This window comes from Puccinia triticina, chromosome 11A, assembly GCF_026914185.1.
Source record: "Puccinia triticina chromosome 11A, complete sequence".
Taxonomy (NCBI): Eukaryota; Fungi; Basidiomycota; class Pucciniomycetes; order Pucciniales; family Pucciniaceae; genus Puccinia; species Puccinia triticina.
This window is the reverse complement of record NC_070568.1, coordinates 2,121,817-2,133,150: the sequence shown is the minus strand read 5'-3', so window position 1 is coordinate 2,133,150 and position 11,334 is coordinate 2,121,817. Positions and strand designations below refer to the sequence as shown.

The following is an 11,334-nucleotide window of genomic DNA, read 5'->3' as shown; positions in this document are numbered from 1 at the left end:
AAAAATCACAGGAAGGTTAATAACCATCAATATATTTGAGTGTTGTGCAGTAATGTGGTTGATCCTAGTTTGATGTGGGTTTTTGTGGTTCTGAGTGTCTGAAAAACTAGAGTATCCTCCAGAAGAAGGTGTGACTGTGCTCTTAAATTTTCAAACTTTGATTACATAATATCCTTAATATCCTATCTAAATGTGGTTGGCACATGCTGTGTTTCTTAACATGCACATTATGAGCAAGTAAATTCTGTGAAGGAGTGGTGTATTTGGTGGATAAGATGTCAGCCACAGAGTACACGTCAGTGGTCACAGTACTGTACACATACCAAGTACCTGCAATTGTCTACATTACACACAGTACTCTATTTTACATCTGTATTACACATATACATCTAGTTACATCAATGTACTGTCATTATAAGAGTTTAGTTACATGTAACATTAATATTACAGTACACCTTAATATTTATGGTTTTCAAAGTTGGAATTCACGCATGCATAAATGTGTAAATCATAAATTCATGAAAAAGCATAACTAACTATAAGAATACAAGTAGTACATACGGGCTACTTTATCTTAACAACAAAGTTTTATGAATTTATGATTTATGCATTTATACATGCATGAACTTCAACTTTGAAGACCATAATTACAGTACACCTGAATATTACAGTACACGGGAAATGAACTCGTAACAGGGTATCACTCATTTATCCCTTCTCACACTCATATTCCGTTACGCATAAGTGGGGACTATGATACAAGTAATACTAGAGTTCAAGGCGGCTACACTGCTGCACTTTCAGGGGAAGAGGGTAACATAACATAACCCACAACCCCACCCCACATCTCTTATGTGATGAACTGGATACTTCAGGAGGAAATATCCTCAAAAACATGTATGTAGATATTCAAACAGCAGCAAAATTGCATGCAATTTCACTTCAACAAATATGATGGATGATAGCCAACAAATGGAGAACCAAATTATCCCACCACCCCAAAAGTCTTTGAAAAATCTTCACAGCATAATCAAGTTTCAAGCAGTGGTATTTTCTCAGACAAAACATCATCTTTTATCCAAATCAGGCAATATGCAAGTGGAAACACTAAGCTGGATTACTGCAGCTCTTGAGCCCAAGAGTGACCATAATGACAGCTCATGGTAAAAAAGTCTGTGTTCTCTTCAAAGAGTGGGTGTACTCAACTGTCATGGTGTAATTCTCTCTTTCCATTTCATGTCACTTTCCTTTTCTTGTAACTCAAAATCCCTTGAATGTCACTTCATTTTGTTGTGTATTTATTCTTATGCATTGCTCATGCATATCATGTGACAACATTCTGCAAAATATTTATTTCACCAGGGGGGAAAGTGTGGCACTCTCTGGAGAGTGCCAGGCCGTAATTCTGTCAGTCAAATGGTCTGATGTGAGTTAGATGTGAGTTGCAACTCCTTGTTCAATTTTCTTCCCAACAGATGTGTAACTGTAGGTGAAGTGGTTGCGGGATGATCTGTAACTCAATTCCAACACATGGAAATATCTTAGTTGAAATTTTCTGTTTGGTTCATATCAAACAAAATCCAGGATGTGAGCTTCAATTCACAACATGTTTTGCCAAGAATGTAACTATCCTGATGCTCAATATATCCTTGACCAAGTGAGAAGGAAGATTTTTCAGGGCTGATTTTTTTCAATCAAAACCCACATAAAATCACATAATGAAAGATAGCTGTAAATTATAGCAACCGCAAAGACTCAGCTAACTGGTAGATTAATCCTTGTGGGATATTTCTGCCATGCTTGTTCCCTTTATCAATTGGGAGGAAATTTATGTAAAATTAAATTTCTCTTTTTTGAGTATCACACAGTGTCAAAGCTGGGAAAACCTCTGTAACCTGTCTTCCCTCCCTGTAATATGAAATGTGAACAATCAAAGAGGCCTTTTCACCAACCATGTTTACCAAGTGATGGTCCACTTATGCAGGCTAAAGTTTGCCATACGGTCAGCTGTTCATTTGGGTCCATGCACCTTTTGTATGTGAATACACATTGCAAAATTTTCCTTCACTTGACCTCCATCTGACTGAAAAATGCAGCAGCTAGAGGTTAAAATTATTAAGCTTCACAGAGGGAAGGGGGCAGATTGGTGGATATCAATAGATGCATCAACATTTTGATGATCCTGGAACCAGCAGGAGAAAGATTTCAATAGCTGGTCTGAACTCTGAGGTGAAAAGTCAACTCTGAAATGTCCACACACATCTCAGCATGCAGGGTCATACCGTTTGTCTTGCAGATTGGTCATCTTCACACCTTTTGCCTGACTGTTTTGGGCAATTTTTTCCTTCAGGTAGCATACCTTCATCACACCTACCATTATGTCCATGGCCATTGTGCAACAAAATGGTGTTGATTGCTCTTATCACATGGTAATTATTAGCACCAGGTGTAAGATAAGAATGATGCTCTTTTGACCTGCTGTATCCAGAACAATCAAAATCATCATCATTTTGTAGTGGCAAAAATGGTGTTCATATGTGTTTCAAATCACCAAAAAAGCTTGTGTTCCAGGAGTTTCAATCTGTGCACAAGTCAACTACGGTGGCAGCGGGGCAACAGGGATCAGCTCTGCATCCCCGGGTGTCCCCGGGGAGCGTGTTTTTTTTGTCGCTATGTCCACCGTCATGTTCGGCCAAACATCAGGGTGGACATTGGCGAGTTGCTTGTTTACACGGGCTCGATGACCTTTGTTTGCTGGTCATGGAGCTGGGAAAGCCCCAACTCAATGAACAGTACATCAAATACTGTTCATTCAGCTTGGCTTTTCCGAGGTTGGTGGACAGTACAGACTGCTCACCAAGCTCAGACAGGCCCAGAACAATGACCAATAGGTGCTGGTCATTGGACCAGGGCTTCTCCGACTGGATGGTCAACACAAACTGGCCATTGAGTTCAGAGAGGCCGCGCTTGACAGGCATCATGCCCTGGTCATCGATCTGCAGCCTCTCCGAGCTCAAATCCGATGACCAGTAGATACTGGTCATCCAGCGAGAAGCCCTGGCCCAACGACCAGCAAATGCTGATCATCTAGTCAGCCTTTCCGAGCGCGGTAGGCAGCCTACACTGGCCACTCAGCTTGGAAAAGTGCAGCAGGATGGACAGTACATACTGTCCATCAAGCCGGGACTTTCCCCGCGCTGAGTACAGTACATACAGTCCTTAAAGCTGGGAGAGGCCCGGCTTAATGACCAACATGCAGTACTGGTCACTGCTCTGGGATTTTCCCAGCCTAGTGAACTGTGATCAAGTGGAGGGTGTCTCCACTCAATGGCCAGTAGAACCAGTCACCGAGTAAGGAACCCCCCCACTCAACAGCCAGTATACACACCAGTCCTCGAGTGGAGAATCCCTCCACTCAATGACATTAAAAACCAGTCATCGAGTGGAGGATGTCTCCACTTGGTGGCTGGTAATTTAGATATGGTCATTGAGTGGACACAACCTCCAATCAATGGTTGTCCAACAGTCATCAAGTGGAGGGAATCTCCACTCAATGACTTTACAACCCATTCATTGAGTGGAGGGGGTCTCAAATTGATTCCTGAAACACACCACTAAGTGTAGAATACCAGGGTGTACCAGGCATCAAGTGGGGGTACTCTCAACTCAATTACCAACATGTTCACCATGGAGTGGATCAAAGATCAGCCTGAGTTGAACATAAGGTCAACATATTTGAAGCCTAAATCCCACATGCTCACACATAATTTGACATCAGACAGTCTTCCCAAAGGAACATACGGTCTGGCACTCTCCAGGGAGTGCCACACTTTCCCCCCTGGTGTTTGCTACTTGAAGATTGTTTTCCCATTCAAGAAATTTCATCATCAGTTCTAAGCCAAACTGGTCCTAAAGTTGAACACCTTTAGCCTCCCTTTTGAGTAATTCTTGCATCAATACATGATAATTATACTTGAAAGTTTGATAATTGAAGCTTATTAAACTCAGTGTGATCTTGGCGACTCTGCCTCTCTCAATTCTCCAGTTGTTATTTCTTTTTAGTATTTAAAAGCAAGGTGCAAATGTGATATGCTCTTTGATGTCTATCCCTGGATGAGATATTTTAGCTGGTGGGCTGTGTCTAATTGGTTTCAGAAGATACTAAATACAGGCAAAAAGTGGAATGAGAGATGAAAGATGGTGTCATGCTAATTCAAGGAGTGCATAAAAAAAGTGGGTAAATGTCAAATATAATAAGGGTTGAAGGATAGCAAAGCAAAATTGGAATTCTCAAAATCAACTCCTCTGAAAAAATGAGTTTCTTGTAATGCACATTATTGGCCCTCATGTAAAAAATTAAAGTAAAAGTCAACTTGGTATTACTGGTTTTAGAATAATGGAATGTGGAAATGTTGCAGTAAAATGAGTCAAACCCATTTTCTTGGAAATGGAAAAAAACCTCATATTAATCAGGAGTTGTGTATGACTTCAGAAAATATCCCCAAAATCATTTGTGCACATATGGCTGAACGTTATAAACAATTTTTGAAGGGTCCACCTAAGCCCCTGGCTCTGCATGAGCACTCAGGCTGGCATCACTTGGCTCAGTGATGAAAAATGTGACACACCAGCACACATGTGTAAATTTGTGTGGCACATTCTTCAGCTGCTAAATTTTGTCCCAAGGGAGTTAGAATTCTGGGACAAGTCCAGGGGAACCTCAGATTACCCAGGGTTTGTGTACGAATTCAGAAAATCTCCTCAACAGGATTTCTGTACTGATGGATGAAGATCAGATACCATTCTTAAAGGATTCAGCTAATTCAACCCTGGGATTTCAGGGCACTCATCTTGGCATGATATGGCTGGGTGATGGTCTACGTGTCACACAAACGCGCGCGCGTACGTTTGTGTGACACAATGTGTCACAGAAACCCGCACAGGTTACATGGTTGTGTGACAGCTGGCCCTACAGCACAAAAGTCAAACCGTAGTACCAGAGAAAAATCAGACCTCCCACTAGAGCTGACACTTTGCACCCGGGTACCCGCAGCGGGTGTGGGTACCTGCCTGAATGGACACCCGGAACCCGCTGGAAGTTACCTGCGTACTTCCATGGGTACCCGTCCACAGGTACCTAGTACCCGCCAATGGGCACTAGGGGCAAGCAGAGCTGTGCAGAATAGCAATTTGTGCGCGGGTACCTGCCTGAATTTGGACCCAGACTGGACACCCCAGAATAGCAATTTGTGCGCGGGTACCTGCCTGAATTTGGACCCAGACTGGACACCCGCACCTGCACCCAGCGGATACCTGCGCTCTTCCACAGGTACCCGCCAACGGGTACTAGGGACCAGCTCTACCTCCCATAGTATCACTACACTCCATCCAAAGTTTTCACCATGTGTAATAGAAACAACTTAGAAATAACTGGCAGCTTTTTGGTGTGTGCCCTGAAAATAAATACAAAAACCATTTCAGAGAAAACTACTGGGTATGGGCTTTCAAAGAGTTCAAAAATCATGATAATTGAGTTATGAGGAACTTTGGTCAAGCTTGAGGATCAAGTAAAACTTATCATTAAAATGGCCTTGTTTTCAGCATAGGTGTGGTATACATTTTACACATACATTACACAATACATCAAGTATTGTTCCAGATCCTTTCAGGATATTTTATGGCAGACATGAACCTTGCCTTCAAACCAGAATCTAAGTGAGATCCAACCAAATCTATGACTGAGTTAAGAGATGGCACTTGCACGCAAGTGCTGAGGAAACTCCCATGGTGACACAAGCTCTAAAACGTTCTTTTCTTTGGGCCATCAGATCAACCAGAAAGCTAACCAAGCCCTTGCCAACTTTGGCGCTCATTTTTTCCTCGGAGAGTGCGGGAATCTGGCCAAGTTGGGGGGCGATCTGCAGCTACATAAGAAGAGCAAATCAGGCCGCGTGGCTGTCGAGTCGGGCTCTAACAAGAGCAGCCGCGGCTGAGGCCGTCGCCAATTGAGACACCAACGGGGGAGATTTCCGTCTGCGCACCCGGGCTTGCATTGCTCCAGATCTCCTCTGCCTGCCCCTTCGCCATCCCGCAAAAGGATTACCCGGCCTTCCAGAAGTGCCTGTTTGTGATTGGTGATTGCGTCAACGGCTTCGGCGCCATGAAGGCTGGTCACATTGGTTGGAACATGGCCAGGTCTTCCCGTCGCCAATCCTTTCTCCAATTCTGCTCTAGAGGCCGGGCACCTGGACCAAGTTGAGCTCAAACAGCATGTATCCAGTTCGCCCATGATCAACTTCACCCTTGGCCTCATGAGTCGCCCTCTCTTCCATTGCTTGCCTATATTTTCCTCTGCACATCGGCTTCCTTTTTGGAAGAACCACGTCTTCCCCCAGCTGCGCTCCTCCAAAGAACCCGCTCAGGTTGCTGCCAGGGAGAAAACTGTTGTATCTGAAGCCAAAAGTGCCAATGGGCAAGGCAAAGGCCGGACAACCACCTTGAGAGAGATGTGGAGCCGCTATGAACTTTGATGAGGAAAAGATCTTTGATGGTCAAAAATGAAAACCAAGTTTGCAATGTTGTTATAGAATGCAGCTACCATTTCATTAAATTTTCCCCTTGCACTTTTACTAAAATCAAGGTCACACTGCTCAACAAGAAAACATACTCTTGCACCTGAGAGTGCCTGAATGATGAATCACTTGAGACCACCAAGTTTTAATGAGCTTATGAATGAGATGGAAAGAAATGTCTCATTGTCATCAGCTCAATTGAAACTTTGTAATAATCATATTCTCAGCTCTCTATTTGAGGATGAACAATGTGTTAAAGTTAGGATATCTTCCAAAACATATGAATGATAAAAACACTGAGAGGGGCTGAATTAACTAAGCCTCCTGGGACTGGGGGTGCAGATCACCTCAATGTGAAGCATCTCCCATCTCCAATGGAAGGCTTATGAGTTATTGGGATTCTTCTGCATGAGAGCTTTGGCAAATTCATGGCTTTTGGCCACCTTTTTGAATCCAAGTGACATTAAAGGCAGCAGGAGCAGGACCATCAAATCCATAATTTTGATAAGAATGGGAATGAAGTTACATATTGGGGAGTTCTACCCACTGCATTTGGGACTAAAACAATGATGATGAAGAGTGCTGAAATTTGAGGGCTTTGAATTGATATAACATCTGGATTGATAGAGTGCTCCAAAGAGGGAGAATTATATCAAGGAATTAAAGCCATTCAAATTTGGATTTGCAGCGGCAAAGCCGCCTTGGCCTCTAGTATATGAGAAAATGGTGTCATTATATTAATAAAATTAATACAATTAAATACAGAGGGGCCTGATAAAATCAGGAGTGTTGAATCCCTCAAAGGTATCTTGCAAAAACAGAGGATTTAGGTACCTGTTACACACTGGGGCCTGTGAACAGGGGTGTTTTGAATCCCAGTAAAGAATGGTGGAGAATCTCAAGAGAAGGGGTTTAAAATTACTAGTATAAAGCCCTTGAAGTCTTGAGGTTCTTCAGGGTAGAAACTGGGAAGTTGGAAGCGCTTGAAGAGGTTGATTCTGGAGGCTGGGTGGACACTGGGCAGTTTCTGGCGAAAAATGGGGCTAAAAAACAACTACTAAGGGGCTTACCAGACTAGGAACAGGCTATTGAGCACGTGTTGAAGGCGGGTAAGCTATAGTAGGTATGTCAAAGCGTGAGGAAAGGGCTTTTGGGGCGGACAGAGTGCCCTTTGGATACTCGTGGAAGCTCTCTGGGGCGCTCAGGGGAAGTACAGGGCTTCTGGCCAACTTGTGGGCGCTTTCACACGTATTTTTGGCCTGTCTGATGTCGCCATACACAGCGGGGCAGATTGGGCAAAGCCAATGCGTCCAGCTGGCGTCCCAGCACTCCATGCGCCACGGTGGCGTGACAGGGACCCAGGGCCGTACAGGCGCCACTCTGTCATGCTAGGGGGAGCCACCGGGACTGTGGGCATAGGTGGCGCCCCTCGGGTGCCACTGAGATGCCACAAGGTGGTGGCAAAAAAAATGCTTGAAGATCCGCAACTCGTCATCCTTGTTCGCTCCCTTGCGCCACCGCCCCTTGCTCCTGATAGTCAGATCCTGCAAGAGCAGCTCCAAGTTGGGAGTGAATCAAAAAGGAACTACTTTGGGGTGTATGAGGTTCAAGCCTTGACCAAAACAGATGCCATAGTCAATGTGGATGACTTCGCATGTGCTGTCTGAAACAAGTATGTTTCCAGGATGCCGGTCCCCTTGGCGCCCACCCGGGCCAACCTTTCGCCAACCGCGCCGTTGGGCCCACGTCAACCCAAGCTCAAATTCAAGTGGTGGTGTAGATCCGTACAGAGGGGGGCTGAGACGTGTGGTCATTTTTTCTAGAATGGGCCACAGTATTTCCCAATTTTCCCAATCTGGCGTACTGTATATGTACTAGTCTTTCTGTTGCATGAGGAACGTTCCATGACATCATTCCATGTGTAGGGCATTTGTACAACATTTAACGTGTCACGTTTTGGGCTGATTATGTCATATTCTTTCCAGGATGCGTACTTGTAACCCTTTGGGGACATGTAAAAGCCTGCACGGGGGTTTGCGCTCATATAATACAAAATGGTTTGTCACAGGTTTCTGTAGTGTGCAGCGCGCGGGCTCTGAGAAACCTGTCACACATGGGCTGTGTTATTCAGCGCACAGCACGCGGGTTTTGGCAAAGCATACCTGTATTGTGCTGTCTTCTAAGCTAAACATAACACTTCAGTTTTGTTACTGAAACTGCGGTATAAGCATATGTACATACGCTTATGAGCATACATATCACTCCTTTTGAGTGTACCTGTTAAATTTTCAATGCACATTTACACAAGGAAGCAGTAAAAATTAAGGGTACCTTGAAGTGAGGTACCCTAAGTTAAATTGGGTTTAGATTCAGAATCCGGAATCATATTCCAGGTTTTATATCTGTAAGTATAAGTAATAGCAGTAATAAGGTCTTATCTAATGATATTTCATGTTTGCTTTGGATATTATGTCACAGTGGCTCTGACATAGTAGCCAGCTGACAAAGGGTTCAATAAGGTCAAGCTCACTGTAATAGACGCCGACGGCCTCCTCCACAATAAACTTGTCTTGGCCACTTATAATCTGCTGTCAGCCATTAAGAGCAAAAGGCTGGGCTGGTGCCGTGTCCCCTTTGACTGGGTAATAAACCTCATCTTTGGCTCCAAGCATTGCCAATTTTCTTAACAAAAAAACATATTTGTTTAAGTTTAACTGGTAGGACATCAATGACCCTACATACAACCCAGACCTGACAATATCAAACATCCAGAATGGCTACCAAGACTTGACAGCCCGGCTCCTCAACTGCGACCCCAAAGCTTCCCAACTCAAGGTCCAAGTTTGGGGTGCGGACATGAACCCCTCCACTCTGGGCTTTCTTGGGTCTTGCTTCTAACAAGCAATCCTGGCCGCTGTTTTGGCTGTCCACATTGCGCTCTTGCTGTGATATTTACCACAGGCTTCTATGGAATCCAAAACCACCTGTCACTGAAATTCTTTCTGCTGGTCTTGGCCTTGTCAAGCTCAGAGCCCAACAAGCCAAGGGTATCAAGCGCCTTGCCAAGCACAATTCACAAGGCCACTTGACAACTCTGGGCATAGGATATGTCAACATTAATGGTGCATCTAGACTCAGAACCTCCATCATTGTGATTCTCTACTGGAGCTCTAACCCTTCCGTCTCCCCAACCCGCTCTCACACACCATATCCTTTGATTGATAGATATGTAATTGGCATGCCTGTTTTCCCATTGAAAACATCTGGTTTATGGATAGCCTTCATGGTCTTCCCACTAGCATTTAACTTTTTTTGGGTTAATGATGTGGATCATGGCCCCTCTTGCTCATATCATGCTATCACTCAAAGTCCTGAACTCCTGACATGTACAGTGGGTGCGCTATAATTTTTGGCGCACCATTTTTTAATTTTTGAGGGACAAGGAGGACTTTTAAAGCTCCATTTTATTTCTCAGGAGGGCTCAAGGGGTCAAGGAAAAAGATGCAAAAGACATTATAATTACACAGCAAGTAGAAGAAAAGATAAAACATGATGAAATTATCAGAAAATGTTTGACTTGCTGGATATTTTTTCAAAAAATATGAGAGAATCATGAGGGTATGCGGAGGGAGTTGGGAATGGTTTCATGAGGTATTGGGGGTGTTGCTGGTGTTGATTGCTGACCAATGATGAGAGGTGAGCTGGGTCATGGGTGATATGCCTCTCAGTTAAACTTGGGTGAACTTGGGTTGTTACATGTTTTCACCCCGCACCAAAAACTATAGCGCACCCACTGTACACATCTTAACTATGTTGAGATGTTTTCTCTTACACCACAGCAACCCAAGACTTGGGAGCGCGTAAACAAACATTGTGGACTTGGATAATGTATTAGACAAAGAACTTGGTCATATTTGTTTATCATCTGTCTTGACCTCCAACTGATTTCAGCAAGACTTTGCACCAGAGAAATTGGGGATGTGATGTTTCCTGCTAGATTTTGGGCTTTTGCTATTGTTGTCATGTCTTGTGTTGATAGCCTATCTGTGGCGGCTGACAGAGTCAAAGAGACACCTGGCAATGATTGATGAGCTGGCCCAGGACTAGGAGACACCTGACAAGTGAAGGCAACTGCGTGGGATGGGGCTCTTGGGAATGAGGAAGATGGCAGAAAGGAGTGGTTGCCTTGGAGGGGAAGGGAGGGGGAGCTCTTCCCTGCAGCGGCAAAGCTGCTTTGGCCTCTAGTTATATATGTAAGATACATTATTCATGAATCTTACACATGTAATACTTAGAATATTATTGTAGATTCTGAACCACTTTCCTTTTTCTCTATCCTTTTCTTCTGAGATCAAATTTGTATATACTCACAGAGAGATTTTGTGCTTCACATTTATCCTGTCTATTTGTTGATAAGTCACTGTTTTGCAACTTTTTTTCACATTTGTACCTTGAGGAAACCATTATTGTTGTTGTGGTGACTTTGCAGGGGGAACCCTTGTTCTGGATTTTTTTTGGATTTTGTAAAAACTGCCTCTTTAATAAACCTGGATATGTACATAATAAGTTCTGGTCTGTGGAGAGGAAGAGACAACCTGGGGTCTGGGGTTCTGGGGGTTCTGGATCAAATATGGTAGATTTTGGGATGAGGAAGGAGCTTGGATCTCCAGCCTCTCAAAACATGAGTGTGCAATCTGTGACATGTGTTTAGTCCATACAGTAGTTACACAGTGATTTCATTCTCACCCATCTTTTAACTTTT

General features: G+C 43.8%; 1 protein-coding gene across 1 annotated transcript; it reads left to right on the top strand.

Moving 5' to 3' along the window:
• Positions 1 to 8,041: 8,041 nt before the first annotated feature.
• PtA15_11A229 (uncharacterized protein) lies at positions 8,042 to 10,985 on the top strand (the record flags this gene model as incomplete). The annotated part of the gene is made up of 2 exons (XM_053161116.1): positions 8,042 to 8,169; positions 10,946 to 10,985. The coding sequence occupies 2 exons, from the start codon at positions 8,042 to 8,044 to the stop codon at positions 10,983 to 10,985; spliced, it is 168 nt and encodes a 55-aa protein (XP_053025095.1).
• Positions 10,986 to 11,334: the final 349 nt, after the last annotated feature.